The following is a 17,695-nucleotide window of genomic DNA, read 5'->3' as shown; positions in this document are numbered from 1 at the left end:
TGCACTGTCAATGCATTGCGGACGTAACGTCTGGCTGGAATGTCATTGCTTGAATCCATTTTTTCCGCCACCAGTTGTTCCTGTCACAAAACAATAGGTTTGTTATGATTACCGCTTATGCCAAATTAAGCAAAACAGCTGCCTTACAGCAAATAAAAATGGCAAGTATGCAGTGGACTTACAAGCGCAAATAAAAATTCGTTACATACGATTAAAATGAATCTCTTGTGTAAGCTTATTCAGAAAAATATATAATTACCCAATCGGTCCCGGTAAAAACACGGTAAGATCGATCTCTCGCAATCTTCGGTCTTTGGCAAGAGGGCAGTAGGCACCCTATATCGTGTCCGACTTCTCAGCTCACTGCCCACTCCACGATGCTCGTTGTCTGCTCGATTCGAGGAAGCCAACTCACTGATAGGGTTCTTGTCGTTATTTGGGTCGGTTGGGTCACTAACTCCTCGTCTTCTTAGAGCTTTATTGCAAACAGCTTTCACTATTTCACGAAGGTTGTTGAAGAAAAAACGTTTGAGGATTTGAAGTTTCTTTCGCTGTTGTAGTTTAGACATTTTTGTTTTTAACAGAACTTTTAGCAAATCATGCCATTCTGAAGCGTTTGAGTGTTCGAAACCTCCTAACACAGATATGGCGTCTGAAATCGCTTCTGCTGTTATTACACCGCAAACTTTACGTCTTCCTTTCACTTTTCTTAAATTCTGGGCATTGGGAATACGTGATTCCATGTACATCGGGTCTGGCAGTATGTTCAGTTTCTGTTTGTAATAAAGTTTATTGCAGTTTTGTTAAACAACAGTTCAAGGCAAAAAGAAGTAACAAAATTGACTTACCGTGATCAAAACAGAAAAGATTTTGGACTGAAAACTACACAAAATTTTCAGAACTAAATTTTCTTGTTACAATTTCGCTACCCTCAAGTTCATGTACACAGTTAAAAATGAAACGACCATCACTGGTTTCCGTTTATGTAAGGAGAAGAGTCTACAATTATCCAATCAGTGCCGGTGAGAATCCTTTTCCACCGACCTTTTGCGCCTCGCAATCAGTAGCGCGGTCGAACAGGCCAACGTGAGTCCTGTCCGATCAATCAACTCACCGCCCATTGCAGGATACCTGCTGTTTGAAAGGCTCGAAGAAAACAACATACGGTGATAACCATTGTTTGTTCGCAATGATTGGCTGGACGAACTTAAAAAATAAGTCAAAGGAATTGATGATCGTTTTAAAACTACAAACAATCCGCAAATTCCAACAAGTTTTGATTAAAATTTTTATGCAATAAAACATTCTTTGTTTGGTTATATTCGAAAGAGTTTCTCAAGTTGATAATACTTGAAAAGTGGATAGTTCCGTCTGATCTTTACATCGAAAAATATACTCATCTGGTGACGAGTGCCTTATAATGCGACGGTCGTATAACAACTGTAGTCAAAGACAAAAGATGCCTTTTTTTGTGCGTTTATGTTAATTTCTCGCCTGGGAAAAAAATGTCAACTGCAGGTATCCAGGCAGCGCAAGCCGACTTGAAGCCTCTGCTGATCCTAAGACATAGTCTAAAAAATGAAGCGGATATCACTTTTTCAAGTGATTTACCGTGCGTCGCAGAGGTCAGAAACCTATTGCTCGCGAGCTAGATATGCTGGCTCTTTTGCAGACGCATCTGGCTCGCATATAAATCATTTGTCAGCACGGTGACAAATAAAACTTTTTCCGTCGCCTGTTTTACGGGATTGTTGTCGAGTGTCGCTTGTTGCCACACCTGTCATATAAATCATTTGTCAGTCAAGTGCCGCTTGTTGCCAGTTTGTTGCCAGCTGTCGTAATCAATTTCCAACAAATTTGGACACCGTTGTCTAATTACCGTTGGTTTTGCTTAAAAACGCACACGTTAATGGAATTAAAGTGTTGAAACATATTATATGGATGTCACAGAAATACAATAAAATATGTAGCTTTCATGGCTCCCTTAGCCAAAAAGGTTACTGACCCCTGGCGCATCGTGTTTACTCTCGCGAACGTACTGCTCAAGCCCACATGTATACGTAAGAGTGTTTTAACGTGCAGTGATAGTAACCGCGCGTTTCTTATTGCTTAATGCCACAAACTTCTGTGTTGGGTTTGCCTTCTGAACCATCTAGTTGCATTTTGTAAATTTCTTACATGTTTGACATGAAGCCGTTTCAGTGACTTCAGAGCAAAACAAATATGAGGGGATAAATAAATTTTGTGGTTAATAAACTTCGCGACCCAATTTTAATTCTTAAGTGTTTGTGCAAGTTTTGTGCAGTGTTACTTGTCTTGATATATAAAATGAAATGTTGCAATCTTTTGCGTTTGTTGGTTATGCTACCGTGCTTGCACAGGCCTGATGTTTAAAACAATATATTTTTGAATATTTACAGCTGATTAGTAACTTTCACTTGCCAATTTCCAAAAAAGTCCTGTTATATTGTACTGTTTGGCAATGCAATTAAAGTATTTGTGCTGTAACTAAACCTTTGTCTGTTCCACTTCCACCGTTGTACATCTGAATATCTCAATGGGAGTGCCTGCCTTTTTTCGATGGCTAAGCAGAAAATACAATTCAATTGTGGTGCACTGCAATGAAGAACAGGTTTGTTTAATTTTTAATATGTCTATATACATCTTTATACCCATCTTTTATTTTGCATCAGTGCTGTAGGACCAGGCAATGCAGTGCTTACCAAAATAAGTTCATTTTTATTATTAAATGTGTATTATAAGCCGGATTGCCAACAGATATATATATATACCAGATTGGAAAGTTTTTTTTCGCGGAGGATTTTGTTTCGGCGATCGTTAATTGCGCGAACGATCGCAATATTTTTTCGTATTTTAATGCATTAGCTAATTAATATTGCGCGGATTATCGGTGAATTTTCGCAAAAGTGTGCGGATATATCCTATGCCAGATTGGAATAAAAACTTTTAACTTATTCATTAACATGTGAAAATTGTTCTGATAATTCGTGCAATTATCATTTGCCGAAAAAAGTTCTCTGTGCAAATAACTAACTTTCCAATTTGGACTATGTCTTGAATTTGTGAAATTTTACCAAAAAACATTACAAAAATTATTAACTAATGCATTAACATACAAAAACTTTTGCTAGCCTGTGCATGATCTATGTTACCAGTTCCCCAAAATATCCCCTGCACAAATTGCAAACTTTCTTAGCTGTATTACTAATGCTTCTATGGTGTAAATAAGTACTGGGCATGGAGTGTTCATTTATATATATGCCTAGTATTTCATTCAGTAATAGTTTACATATATACTTTGTAGCCTAAATCTATCAATGGGGTTACTATACCAGTGGATACTTCACAACCAAACCCAAATGACATTGAGTTTGATAATCTGTATCTTGACATGAATGGAATTATCCATCCATGCAGTCATCCTGAAGACAGGTAAGACATTGAAACAAAAAAATATATTTTGATTTGTTTTTTTTTGCTGAAATCATTCTTGTACAGAAATGGCTTTAAACTTACACTAGCGCTGTAGGTTGATGATTCAAATAAAAGTACAATGCTGTAATGTCCAGTACATGTTATTTTGGCTATTAGCAGGGACTTAATGACATTACAATCTTGATACATTTTATCCTCATGATTTTCCCCTTCATACTTCTTGGTATTGCAACATATTCTGCAAACTAAGATTATTCCCCAATTCCATTTTTAGACCTGCACCTAAAAATGAGGAAGAAATCATGATTGCTATTTTTGAGGCAATTGATCGATTGTTCGCAATTGTTCGACCTCGCCGGTTGTTGTACATGGCGATTGATGGAGTGGTGAGTTGATTGCAACTGACATGCAAGTTGACTTTGTAAAATGTTGTTGTAAAACCTTTTTTCTAAATTTCTGACAATTTGTTTGTATAAATACATATATATACATACTCTATTTGTCTCTGAAAAGAACTGATGTTGTTTTTGTGTACTTTCTTAGGCACCTCGTGCAAAAATGAACCAGCAACGATCAAGACGATTTCGCTCTTCCAAGGAAAGTGTGTAAGTGTCAATATGGTGTTCTGCTACTTATTTTTGAATTAATATCATTTTTTGCACACACACATAATTGTGAATATAGCTTAAAGCTGTAATGCATACTTGAATATCGTTCTTCTGGCAAAAAACAACATTAATTATTATCAATATTTCGTCATCATGTGACAAACCTTTGTCAGGTAAAGGTAAATACAAGCTGTAAAACCCCACTTAAACAGTGTGATAACACAGTCATATTTAAGTTGGCAATTTGTGTGGCAGCAATAGCAACACACTAATTATATCCACACTTGTGTTGTAGTGAAATGGCAGATACGAAGGAAAAAATAAGACAGGAACTACGCAGCAGTGGTGCAAAGTTACCCCCTGATGACCCCAAAAGAGAAAAATTTGACAGCAATTGCATAACACCGGTAACAAAATTTACTCAACGTTTTATTAATGTTCTATTTGGACTACTTTGAAGATATAAATAACTTGTGTGCAATATGTGCTATTGTTGTTTTATTTTGCAGGGAACAGAGTTTATGTTTCGTCTCGCAAAATGCCTTCGTTTCTACATTAAGGACAGATTAAACAATGACCCAGGATGGCACAAAATTGAGGTAAGGTTGTTAAAACTGTTTTGCAAATATGCAAACAAAAATCAAACCTTAACAAATGATCTTACAAAATAAGTCACAATAATATGATGACGACGACTATAATAGGACATATCTGTTTGCGGTAATAATGTTATGTAAAAACTGAATCCTGTTTGGATTTTTATTTCCATCTTTTTTGCAATAGAATCCAAAAATGCAATATAATGCCTCTGCCTCTAGCACGTGAGTTGACAAGCGGTGTCAACGTTCCCCCTTTTTTCTTTTGTGCCCCTGCGTGTTTCAGTGTGATTCAATTGTTGCGTTATACCTGATGAAGTCTCGCCGCATGGCAGACGAAATGTCGTAAAATACAGTACGTTTATGCCAGAAGAGCAGTACATTATTAATTGCAAATTACTTGCGAGGTGGTGTAAATACCCACAAGATAAACAATAAATAAAAATTTAGGTGATCCTGTCAGATGCCAATGTCCCTGGAGAGGGAGAACACAAGATCATGGACTTTATCCGTCGCCAAAGAGGCCAGCCAGCACATGATCCCAATACTCACCACTGTATATGTGGTGCCGATGCTGATTTGATCATGCTTGGTGATTGCATTAGTTTAAATTGGTAACGAGTTTCAAGTTGCTGTGTCTGTACAGTTTTCTGAAAAACTCCTTACTTTTTAATTTGGTCTGGATGTGCGTACATTACCTTTTTATTATTTTAACCTTGTTGGTTTTATATATATGCTTATATATATTGTAATTTTAAAATACGATTTATGTTTGCATGATCAACATACCCTTTGCATGATAGAGTTTTTGAAAAATATATGTTCATTACATGCTAACCCAAGTTGCAGTGCTAAAATCTGTTTGCGGATATGTGAATGCATATAATCACGATTTTTAACATTTGGCAATTATCACCATTGTTTAAAATGCTATCAGAGTAGTTTAAAACTTTGTCTATGCAGGTCTTGCAACTCACGAACCGAACTTTACAATCATCCGAGAGGAGTTTAAACCCAACCAACCCCGACCATGTGGAATCTGTTCACAGTACGGTCATGAAATGGCTGATTGTTGCGGATTGCCCAGAGAACAGGAAGGCGAACATGGTGAAATACAATCACAACCCCCAGGTTCCGGGACCAACTACATATTCATCCGCATTTGCACAATAAGAGAGGTGATTTTTTGTGAAGTTGCTTCTGTTAAAATAATCTGTTGGTTCGAAAAAATCGTTTGGGAAGAGATCATAATACTAATGATCTATCCAAAATAATATTTTTATCAATGCAAGTTCAATGTTAGTTTTGTTTTACTGCCATGGTTTACCTTGTATCATAACAACCTAAAAAAATTGTTAAGTGTGTGATTTATAAACAAGACAAGTATTTATATCAAACCAGGAAGCACTAAACAGACTACATTCCACAATGAAAGCTATCTAATTCATGCAAAAATTTATTTATAATTTTGTGTAGCTTTGTATTGTACAAATGATAAGCAACATAATAACCTCCTTTCTGTTTTAATTTTATTTAAACTTGAAATATATCAACTCTGTTGTAGTTTACATACATTTCACTGATTATTAACCACCATCTATGATATCTACAAATATGTGATGTTCCGTTTCAACAACAGTATTTACAAAAAAACATGCTTGACTCCTTCATGTTTTGTTGTACTTACACATAAACTTGGGACTTATTATTTCTCTTACAGTACTTGGCCAGAGAAATGGAAATGCCTGGTTTACCGTTTAAATATGACTTTGAGAATGTCATTGATGATTGGGTAATGATGTGTTTCTTTGTTGGCAATGACTTTCTGCCTCACCTACCCTCGCTCGAGATCCGGGAAGGGGCAATAGACAAACTTGTAAAATTGTACAAGGATATTGTCCATGAAACTGGGGTAAAGTAAATCTTCTATCCTTTGTCCGTTTTTTTTCTGTTTTTTTTTTCATCTGGCTCATGACAGTGCATTAAAACTATGTCTCACATGCTAGCAGTTAACACTTTAGGTGTAAAATTAAAATGTTGTGTGGTGAGGTGATTGTATTTATGTGATAGCATGTTAGTTTATTCATAACTACAGTTGTTGTCTGCCTCTTGTTCCACTCTGCTAGGTTTATAAAAAAGTAACCCTGTCAGCAGTTCTTGTGATGTGAACGTGGAACATTTTAGTTTGTAAAATATACACAAGCCTAATTTAATAGTTTCTTTTATACACAATATACAAAAGCCTAATTTATAACGTAATTGAACATAAATGCAGTTTTACTCAGGAAGTTGTTGGGATTACAATTATAACAAAAATATTAAATTGCAATTATTTGTCTTCTTCTGTAGGGTTTTCTCACAACCAACGGTCAGGTGAATCTCAGCCGTGTTGAGAAAATCATGCAAGGTATTGGACGCTTGGAAGACATGATCTTCAGGAAACGGAGGGAAAGTGACGTAAATTATCGCGCAAGAGAGGCAAGATACCATCTTTTATTCACCAGAAGCTCTTACATAAAATTTGAAGCATTTCACCTTGTAATTTAAGTGGATGTTTTGTAAACAGAAAGCGAAGAAGAAACAGAAGACAAGGAATGCTGGGCCCTCCTATATTCCAGGGGGCCAATTTGCCCCGGTTCCACTTGGGTCAGCATTTGAATCTCCAAGAGCTCTAACTAACGTCAAGGAAAGTGCCATGCAAATGAGATCAAGGGACCTGAAAAATATGGTTAGAAACATTGCCTAATCTTTGATAATATTTGTAGATATAATGTGTAAAGTTGAAAAATAATATAACATACGCATTACACAATTTGCAGTCTTATTTTGGTTTTTATTTTCTATTGTTATTTTCTCATAGTATTATGTTGTTACCCACATTAAGTTCACTGTCCTGTTGTATTTTTACATATTACGTCAATCATAATCTGTTGCTGATGCTGCAAGGCATGTTTAATAAACTCACAAGCATTACGATGACATTCTACCATTGTATAAATACAGTATTGTGACTCTTCACAGGATGCTGCAGCTTCTCTTCGTTCTATGTTTCGAAGTCCAAACTCCACTTCCAGCGCTTCGTCATCCAGCACACCATCCCCGTCACCATCAGGCAAAAGAAAAAGGGTTAGTATTTTTAGCATGTGCTACAAATCCTGTTGTGGTGCCAGCAAAGTGATGATGAAAACACGATGGGCTTCTGAATTAAGATGAAGACAAATTTGTATTAGCTCTGTCTGATTGCTGGCAAACAGATATAGAACATTAAAAGTTTTATAGCAAATGGGATTTGTATGAATTATTTTCATTACAAGGGGTTGATTTGAAGAAACTGATTCCAATTTCATTTCCATGTTAAAAAAAAGCAGAAAAAATTGTACAATATTTATTTCCCATGAATTTGATAAAAGTTTGCTGCGTGGTTACCTTAAATGGAAAGCAATATATACTGCTAAAAATAGAAGCAAAGATCCATTATATTCATTGAGCTACAGACAGTAGCACAATAAGTGCAGCTGGTAACAATTACGCTGTGGTAACCGCATAAGCAATGTGTGTGCAACCATATGTGCTTCAATGAATTCACCACTAACTTTTGGTAATTTTTAGCCTGATAATAAGGAGGAAGAGGATGACGAGCCAGCTGATGAAGTGAGATTATGGGAGGATGGATGGAAGGAGAGATATTTCAGATCTAAGTTCGACGTCTCCATGAAAGTAAGTATTATATAAAGCTGCTAATGATATGTTTACAGAATTATCTGAATAAATGAAAGGCCCTTACTAGAAACACACATATATCGGTGATGTTTGCTTTGTATTTCTGTAATAATTATTAAAAAACGAGTTTTCCTGCTGTGCTCACCATGGCCCGCAATTTAAATGAATAAAATTGTGTTGACATGTTTTTTGATTTTGTCAGGACTTTGAGTTTCGCCGCAAGGTGGTCAGATCTTATGTTGAGGGTCTATGCTGGGTTCTGGCATATTATTACCAAGGTAACTGATTTGCTTATTATTATAGTCACTGGAAAATGACTTGTGGCTTTACCATCATAATAAATTAGGCAAGCTAGATGTTCTTAAAAGTTTTAGTGTGAATGGTATCTTCCTTTTAAGTAAAGATGTGCCTTACAGCACTTTTAATTGATTGTATAAACCGTATATACAGAATATTTGATGAGTGTAGCCATACCTTTCGCACAAACAGTCAATTTTGCATATTGTTATTATGAAATCCCAAAACTGAATTTATACTTGGTGAGAAAAGTCAAAGCTAAAATTATGATTAAGCACAAACTTTTCCGACACCACTGTGCTGAACATCAGTGCTGTGAACTGAATACTGAAAACCAATTTCATTTTCAGGCTGTGCGTCATGGAAATGGTTTTATCCCTTCCATTACGCTCCTTTTGCATCTGATTTCGTGGATATAGAGAGTGTTCCAAACACCTTTCCCACCGACACGAAGCCCAAGAAACCCCTGGAACAACTGATGTGTGTCTTTCCTGCTGCTAGCGGTCAATTTCTTCCTTCAACGTGGAGGAATTTAATGTCTGATCCGGTGAGGAGACATTGCTTGAAAAGTATTGGGATGACTATTTCCCTTTACGATAAATGAGAGACATATTTTACTTAAACTTAAATTTAATAGGAATACTTTAGTAAGGGGGTTGCTGATGTGGTAAATGCCTGCAAGTGTGCCTGTGTTGGAAAGGCTAAGAGTATTGGTTGTTTTACATTGCTTACCCAATAATCCACATTCGCTGCATTGTAAAGATGAAGTATTGCGTCCTTCAATTGACCATTTTATATAGACGTTCACTCGTTTTTTCATCTAGGATTCGTCAATCATCGACTTTTACCCTGAAGATTTCAAAATCGACTTGAACGGGAAGAAATATGCATGGCAGGGAGTGGCGTTGCTACCGTTTGTCGACGAAGAGCGAATGATCAATGCCCTGGAGCAAGTCTATCCAGATTTGAACCCCAATGAAAGTACGGTTAAACTGCTTGATGGCGCTAGAGCACGAGAAGTTACATAGTAACATTGGTGTTATGCATTCCTGTTTGTTTAACGTCTCGAATACCTGTTTCAAGTCACAGTGCTGTGAATCCAACACTAAACGTTGACAAACTGCCCTTGTGATTGTCGCTTTGTAAGTTTCTTGTTAGTATTTCCTGTTTAACTTTTGACATTGAAAGTTATAGTCACACTTGCATCGAAACGTCACAAACGAGGTTATAACGTCAAAAGACAAAATATTATGCGATTGTTTTTCGGTCAGCTGTTTCATCGCTTGCACATAAATATTAAAGAAGTTATCACATTGCATTTACGAGACATTCCTGTTTAGCTCGAAGTTTAAGCTTAACTTGTTCCTGTTATGATTATTACCAACACAAAACGTTATTGCAGAAATTAGGAACAGCCTTGGTGACGATTACCTTTTCGTCGGTCCCCAGCATCCACTCCATGCCCTGTTCAAAGGTTTATACGAAGGCGGTTCTCCACCACACACATACGACGAAGCTGCAGATCTTGACCCATCCCTTACACATGGGATGGCCGGGAAAGTGTGGAATGATGAGTTCTGTTCCCTCGACGAAATGTACGTTCATAAAATAACTGTTCATACTTCTCAAAACAGCGTATTTTACGTTTGATGTATGTGCAAAAAAAGCCATAATATTGGAGAGCTGCAGACAGGGTGTGTACACGCACTGTTTCGACTGATAAGGACTCATCAGTGCAGCTGTTGAAGTGGCACTGTGCTAGCTTTTACACTAACGGGCACACTATTTTCCACTTTCCGTTGGGTACCTTGCGGTGAACGTCGATCCGTTGGGTACCCTATACTGAGTACCAAACAACAGTACTACGTTTGATAATTTGGCAACGATGCGAGTCGAATCAAGATATTGCGTCACTTGGCATAAAAACAAGTTGCTCAGTAACGGTTTATGGAACTGTAAAGTACTGTTTAATATCAATATAAATCGCGAAAAATCTAGATGTGGGCCAATTTTAATGACATAATTAATTCTTATTTTGATTGTAAAAGTAGTATGTTGTTTGTAATTAATTCGTTTTACTTACAGCGTAGTGAAGCCACCTCTACCGTGTCTCGATACTATCCAACACAACCGTGTTCTAAGCATGAAGTTTAAGGATCCTGCGTACCCCGAGGGTCATATCTTCCCTGCTGAAGTGCTACCCGGCGCCAAGTACGTTTTATGTCAAAAAATCAGGACTAACGTGACGGAATTTGTAAAAAAAACGTCGGTCACATTTCATTTTGCTTCATTAATATGTACTCTGTATTCACTGTAGGTTGCTGAATATTCTGTTTAAAAGAGTTAATTGAAGAAACACACGATTTTATGGCGTTATAAAAAGTTTACGCATAATTACTAGATTTCCTGTACCCACATTAAAGCCAGGAGATTTCAACGAAAGACGCAACGGCGCTTGGCAACCGCGCCTTGGCTTCAATCCCAACCGAAATCGGATGAAACTGGATCAGTCCGGTCACAGGTATGGCAAAATGTATTGACCAATTACAGGCGAGCAGTGTTGTTATTTACCCTCCATTCCTTTTGCAAACTGTATGACACAGTGAACTTCATGTGTACTGCAATGACACTTGTAGTACATCGCAGTACACCCACTGAAGTTTCGTATGATATTTAACAACAAACCACACAGCGTTGTTCAACCCACCTAGCTGTTTGAGTAGTGGCTTAGCCTAACACGGAAAAACCCCTTTGGCATAAAGTTAAGTAGCGGGGTTGGAAAGTTTGTTTGAATTAAAGAGCAGCATACAATCAGCGGGTAGCACGTATAATGATTGACTACTTTTTGATAATTCGCCTACGCTTTTTAACCTTCACTTGCTATATTGGTTCAATATAATTTGCTGAAAACAGATGAGATTATCAATGCTCTATCAACCCAGCATTTAAAAATGAGTACTTTTTCACAAGTTCCAGTCAGTTAATAGATAGATATGAACGTTATGCTTCTTAACCAGACATCTGGGTCACCATCTTCCTGGCCCCAACTCCTATCAACCTTCACGATACAACGATCCCCATCACCGTCAAAACTACCAGCAACCTTATGACCACCGCAGAGGATCATACCACGATCGACCAGGTCAGTCAAAGAATCCGGTCAAATTAATAGTTTTTTGTTCTGTATTTGATTGTGGTTTCATATTTGCAGTTTTTTGCAACGTTGGTGTATCATGATATGTTTTAAATGTATTTTTGTCAATTAAAACGCATGAATTGCTCTCACAATAGTTCATTTAAATAAAACTATACCAAAGGCTATCTTTCCGCATCCATACCTTTCAACCAAATTTGTATAAACCCCCTGAACACGGATAATCGCATATTTACCGATGTCGCATTTTCCCCAGATTACAGAACACAACGTGGTGGAGGTCATCACCACGGACAACCCCGACCTTCCTGGGGTAGTGGTGGTCATTATAGAGGAAGAGGTGGCCACCATTCACAACACCGACAACAGGCTCCACAGCAGGTTTGTTTTGAAACCGTGCGTTTTGAAAAAGTTTAAACTGTTGCGCGTATGGCTGCGTTCTCGTACAGCTTGCGTGTCCAACATGATTTACTGTTCGCCAAAACATATTTTGTTCACCAGCAATAAACAAGCCAAAACCCACGCACTGTTCTTTTGCAAAGTATATTTTTAAATGTGGTACGGAATATTTGTAATGTTGAATTTACCTCAGTGGAATTTTGTTATAAAAGCAAACTTTCTGTAACTACTTTTTTTTTAAAAAAACACCCGGATGATTCTATAGTTTTCTGACACTATTTCGATCTATTAAGCTTCATCAGTGCAACTGTTGACTGCAGTTTTCGTGTTTCACCTTGATTTTTCTCAGGTGGTTTGTACTTTGTTTGTACCAACGGATCATCTAGCTTCACTATTTATTTGTAAAGATCGTTAACAGTCGCAGAGGTGCATTGATGAAACCTAATACGTCGAAATAATGCTTCGGCCTGCAGCTCATTTGAACATTAACTTGCTCCACCGCTTATAATGATTTAACTACTGTGTACTTCATATACACTAACAAATGATGATATTTGTTTTGCAGCCTTCCCAATACAGAGATTCCCGACGTGATCCTTACAGTGGAAGAGGTGGTCGCGGTGGCCCCGGGGGTTATTCGAAATATGGTGTTTATTAATTTACTCCCGTATAAAGTTCATGACAACTTGAGAGTGACTTCATAAAAAAAATTCACCAACTGCCTAACTTTTGTGTTCACGTATCAATAGCCTCATTGTTTAAACCGATGCCACCTTTTCTCAAAGGTTGTAGTGCCAAATTGAAAAAACTGCTGAAAATAAAACGGAAGCCAGTTGCAAACGCGACGACATTCGTGTGGGCGCGGGCAACTTACATTGTATTGATTTTATGTTTTTTATGGCGACCGAATTTGGCCATTTGGTGTCAATAGCGTCAATAAAATCATTGCTTGGATTGTTTTGTTTACAGTTTTTGGTAACTCATCAATCATTCATGTTATCCAGTGCAGTGTTTTTGTCAATCATCTACGACTGGTATTTACACGGGTTGATTTGTTACGTCAGAATGCATAATGTGTTTATACTCAAAGCCAGACAGTTATTGTGAAGTATTTGGGTAGACCAATGTGGCAACATCAACAACCCGATTTCGGGACTCTTCACGCAGTTTTGAATGGAGTGACTTGCTGCAATTGTTTTGCTGGTGTTTGAAGTTCCTAACGGCCTCCGTAAAACGAAGTTCAGTGATGCATGGAATTGCTCTTGTTCTGCTCATATCCAGTTTCGACCCTCGGCCTCTGCTTCTGAAAATCAAAACTCTGTACAATTGCAAAAATAAAACAAATTGTTTAAATGGTTACATTCAGGCAAGCAATTTTCTTCCGTTTAATTGGAAAAACACGTTTACAAAATTGCAAATATGACGTCACTTGGGCAATATTTATCCGCCCCTTGTGGGAAACCCGTACCGCGGATGGCGTCATCGCAAACAAGGTGTTTATTCTAAGAAAATCCCTAATAAAGTTTAACGACGCGCCCAAATTCTATTCAAGAGGGCAATTACAGGTGAACTGAAAGTTTCGGATAAAAAAAAGTGAGGGCAAGTGCTTGGTGCATCAGCCCCTGTTTACTGACTGTTGGAAACTAGAAATTAATTGATTGATTAAGTTACCGAACTTTACATAAGGCGCCACTTAGGATTTTTGAAAATGTGTTTACAAACCTTGATAAATGGATTACAAGTAGGCTAAGCCGTCATCGGTAAATACTTGAACCGATTCGAACTACACTGGTTAATTTTCAAACTTACTTGTTATGCAGAAAGTGGCATGTGACCAAGCTGTCACGTAACCATCGGGACAGGGGTCACATGTTCCGCGTTCGGAATTGTAAAAGTTGTTGATTCCGCACGAAAAACATCGACCACCTGTAAATTCTGTTCCAATCGGACACTGTAATAAATGTAAATTGATGTGATTTTGTCATGGATTGTCACAAACAAATAATCACTTTAGGTTTGTCTTATCATGAGGTTTTCAGGCTTCGCAGCCTAGGCAATGCAGCCCTGCTGGATCAGCCACTTTTTCCTGACAAGTTTAAGCAAGATTTGAAAAATCAAGCTCCCGGTTAGGTTTGAACTCACGATCCTGGGCTAACCAGGCCCATCGCTCTACCAACTGAGTTACAGGAGCTCATATGTAATACTACTGAGTATGTTTGTCTAATTAGGCTTATTTATTCACGTACTTGAATGTTTACCAAACTTGTACAAACTCAATGCACTTGGTAAAACAGAATCAGCCTGGTAAAATGCAAGGTTCTATTTGAATATGCGCATCGGACGAAATGTGTATTCCTGGTGCATTTTACCAGACTCTTCCTGTTTTACCAAGAGCATTTTGTGTATATTATCGCTAAAAGTGCAATGATTGATAGGCTATTGTCGTTGCAAGTCATTTCATGTCGTCACATCTGTACCTGAAATACACCGAATACATCGTACACTTCATCTAGGTCAACAAAACTTGATCGATCTTGCAATTCCGAGCTTGTGTATTGGCGAATCATTGTATTTGCCGTCAAGCTCACGTAATCTTTCGAATGGGACGAAGCAGTTGAAAAGGATATGTTTGAAGCAAACTAAAACAAAACCTGTTACTAGGCACCAACAAAAACCTGTTGCTAGAGTTGTATAAAATGCCAATTAGCATAAATAGTCTTCAGTCGACAGCTTTTGAGCTTCAAGTTTTAACATATAAACATAGACGTGTTTTGCCAAAAAATTCACCCCTTTCGGCGAGGAAGATCAAAAGTGAAACTAATCAAGATCCACCAAGCATAAATATTGTGGCTAAAACCGTTGCAAAGCGCAAAGCAAAACATAGAAGCGTGATATACAAGCGTTTATCAAGACACTTCGATATTTTCTAGAAATGTTTATTTTCTTCTCTACCACTCTAATTTGACAATTGGACAACTCACGTCCTTGACAGAGGCAGACGAACAACGTATATTTCACACTTAGTCTACAATATGCCATTGAACTTCTATAAAATACATGCGTAATGCGTGTCCGTATATTTGACCTACCGGTTGGCTTTTGGTTTGTGCATCTGTTTCCGCATATGTATATAGGGCAGTACTCATCGACGTTGTGGTTTCTCCGTTATCGTTGAACTCAATCCTTTGACATTTCCACTTGTGAAGCCTGATCGGTCCCTGGCGGTCCGGAACTATCACCGAGGCGTTGCATAACATAAGGGACTTCCCCGAAGATACGCGAAAGACAAGATCTATCTCCGAATCAACAGCAGCAAAATAGCTGCTGTACCTTCTCTGTAACCAAACAGAATAAGTTCACTCCTACTGTAAAGCAACAAAGCTTATTTTAAAAGTGATTTCTAGCTTGTATAACTCTAGTCAAACTGTTACAATTTCACCCACCTTGCGTTGGAAGGAAACTAGATTGACAAACTTAGTACCAGGATCTGTAAGCCTGTCACGCATTGCTAGTTTTGCTAAAGCCACCATTTCTCTCTCCATTGTATCTTCCGGTGTTGTGGTTGCACCCAAGCGAGCGTTGTTGGCGGAATACAACAAACAGAACAAAGCAACTTTTGCGAGGGTTCTCATCCCCGACGCAAACGTGGTTTACAGTTAGAATACAAGTGCTGATAAAGAGTTCACTACGGTATTGTGGGACAGCAGCACCTCCAATTTCCAATTGATATCGTCAATGACATATTTGTAAGATTTTTAATCCTTACTTGTCAGTATCCATCCTGCAGTCTACGAAAGAATACAAAAATGTCTGCATGAAACCGTGCTTCGCAGTTACGTCGGCGTTGAGCGCAATTGCGAGGCTATTTTGCGTTCGCGAAAATAGGGAACTTCACGCCAGACTGTAAGGAGAAAATGCAATGTCCCTATTGTATCACTGCTTCCAGATGGACGCAATGTTCCTGTAGCAGCATCCACATTAATATTAGCTGCAAGATGCCATTGAATTATTTGTTTGATTCATAAGGTTTACATTCCTTATTTCCATGCTAAAGGAAATTAAACTTTTTCTTTCGTCGCTTACAAAAGCCACTACAAGTAACTCAGTGCCTCAATTTCTTTCTCAATGTTGCAAAGGTCAACAGACTGTCAAGAATGGAAACATGCACTACACATTATTAATAAAGATTTACTTTCTAATTACAATATATTAAAATGATAACACCTGTAATTGATCCAATTTCTGAATGCATTTCGCTCGCTTCATTGCTACTAGTTTTTCCTGCTAAGCAAAGGTGTTACTGAGCAAATATTAACTCCCACTCAATAATATTTGAGATTGTGAAACTCAGTGTATGTATATGAGTTTCGGTTCCTTGCACGAACTTCTGACTCTCCCAACAAAACCCCTGTGCTCGAGCAACAACATCAAGTACGACTAGTTTTATACATAATTTGTTTGTTTTCCTTTTATTTCATCACTTTTATATCAACCCCTTCTGGATTACAGGCATCCTCAAAAAAGCACAGACGATAAGCATGCAAGGAAAGTGCACAACACAAAAATAAGCTGTGAAGTAAAAAACACATTCTACACTTCCAGGTTCAATGCGTAATTGTGTGAAGATGCAACGCTCATAAGCTCGTTTCTGAGTGTCACAACTTACGTTAAATTCGTTCGCACAAATTGTTAGTTTGGTAAAAAAAGGAAATAGCGGCTATAAATGTAAAACAAGAAACAATGTCAACAAAGTCATAGTTGGTGTTGCACGAATAAACGATGTACCACTGATCACTTGATCTACCAATGGGCGAGGATTGGAATACGTTTTACTTCCGTATTTCGTGATCTCTTTGTCACCGTGATTTCCGCCACATTTGTAGGAAATCAGCTCCAGTGAAATAACGGACACGGATGCTGTACATTGGAATATGTCACCAGTGTTCCGTATGACTTGCATGGTTATCTTTGCTTCGGTATACGAAGCGCCACCAGGCAGATCCCAACGAATATTTGGCTAAAAACAAGAAACCCTTTGTAAATTATAATTTTGGAGTAATATTAAGAATGGAAAAAGAAAAGGCCCAACAGATTTTGGGATTGAATGTCTCTTAGCTTAAATTATAGCGTCTATGAATGAATTGCACTAAGATTTTCTCACATATTTCCTCAAGAGTATTGAGTTTGTGTTAGCTTTTTTCTTTTAAGTTTTTTACCTTTATGTCGTAGGATGTCACATGATGCAAAGCAATTTTCAGCTTCTCTCTTATTTCAATCTCTTCCAAAACCTTTTTCGCAATTGCTGTGATATCTCCAATATGAGAATCGTGTCCAATAGCTGGGCTTACCAACGTTATCCCAAGTATCGTTATTGCAAGTAATATTTGACTATCCATTGCCTTGTCAGGTATGTTGTAGCAATCTGCTGCTAACAGCTTGCTCCCTAAAGCAAATGCAAAGCACCT

At 37.8% G+C, this 17,695-nt stretch overlaps 2 protein-coding genes across 2 annotated transcripts; one reads left to right on the top strand and one right to left on the bottom strand.

The window, feature by feature from the left end:
• Nucleotides 1-2,424: 2,424 nt before the first annotated feature.
• On the top strand, nt 2,425-13,184 carry LOC145890727 (5'-3' exoribonuclease 2-like). Its single transcript, XM_082981871.1, has 22 exons — nt 2,425-2,632; nt 3,326-3,453; nt 3,731-3,842; nt 4,000-4,061; nt 4,360-4,471; nt 4,574-4,663; nt 5,111-5,252; nt 5,624-5,838; nt 6,381-6,572; nt 7,010-7,138; nt 7,227-7,388; nt 7,682-7,786; nt 8,270-8,377; nt 8,583-8,658; nt 9,028-9,224; nt 9,502-9,658; nt 10,080-10,272; nt 10,763-10,888; nt 11,079-11,198; nt 11,695-11,819; nt 12,088-12,212; nt 12,796-13,184. Exons 1-22 carry the CDS (start codon nt 2,558-2,560, stop codon nt 12,886-12,888), a joined length of 2,844 nt encoding a protein of 947 aa, XP_082837997.1. The 5' UTR covers nt 2,425-2,557; the 3' UTR covers nt 12,889-13,184.
• Nucleotides 13,185-16,911: 3,727 nt separating this feature from the next.
• On the bottom strand, nt 16,912-17,695 carry LOC145890385 (uncharacterized). Its single transcript, XM_082981378.1, has 2 exons — nt 17,447-17,695; nt 16,912-17,247 (listed from the first exon to the last, which is right to left on the bottom strand). Exons 1-2 carry the CDS (start codon nt 17,624-17,626, stop codon nt 16,948-16,950), a joined length of 480 nt encoding a protein of 159 aa, XP_082837504.1. The 5' UTR covers nt 17,627-17,695; the 3' UTR covers nt 16,912-16,947.

Source organism: Ascidia mentula, chromosome 2 (assembly GCF_947561715.1).
Source record: "Ascidia mentula chromosome 2, kaAscMent1.1, whole genome shotgun sequence".
NCBI classification, from domain to species: domain Eukaryota; kingdom Metazoa; phylum Chordata; class Ascidiacea; order Phlebobranchia; family Ascidiidae; genus Ascidia; species Ascidia mentula.
This window is presented reverse-complemented; position numbering and strand designations above follow the sequence as displayed.

Bases quoted from the DNA above. Each gene is read 5' to 3' on its own strand.
- LOC145890727 (XM_082981871.1), top strand. From the start codon at position 2,558: ATGGGAGTGCCTGCCTTTTTTCGATGGCTAAGCAGAAAATACAATTCA. The intron at 4,664-5,110 runs GTAAGGTTGTTA...ATAAAAATTTAG, and splicing joins CAGGATGGCACAAAATTGAG to GTGATCCTGTCAGATGCCAA. The intron at 9,225-9,501 runs GTGAGGAGACAT...TTTTTCATCTAG, and splicing joins GGAATTTAATGTCTGATCCG to GATTCGTCAATCATCGACTT.
- LOC145890385 (XM_082981378.1), bottom strand. From the start codon at position 17,626: ATGGATAGTCAAATATTACTTGCAATAACGATACTTGGGATAACGTTG. The intron at 17,248-17,446 runs GTAAAAAACTTA...TCTTGTTTTTAG, and splicing joins TGACATCCTACGACATAAAG to CCAAATATTCGTTGGGATCT.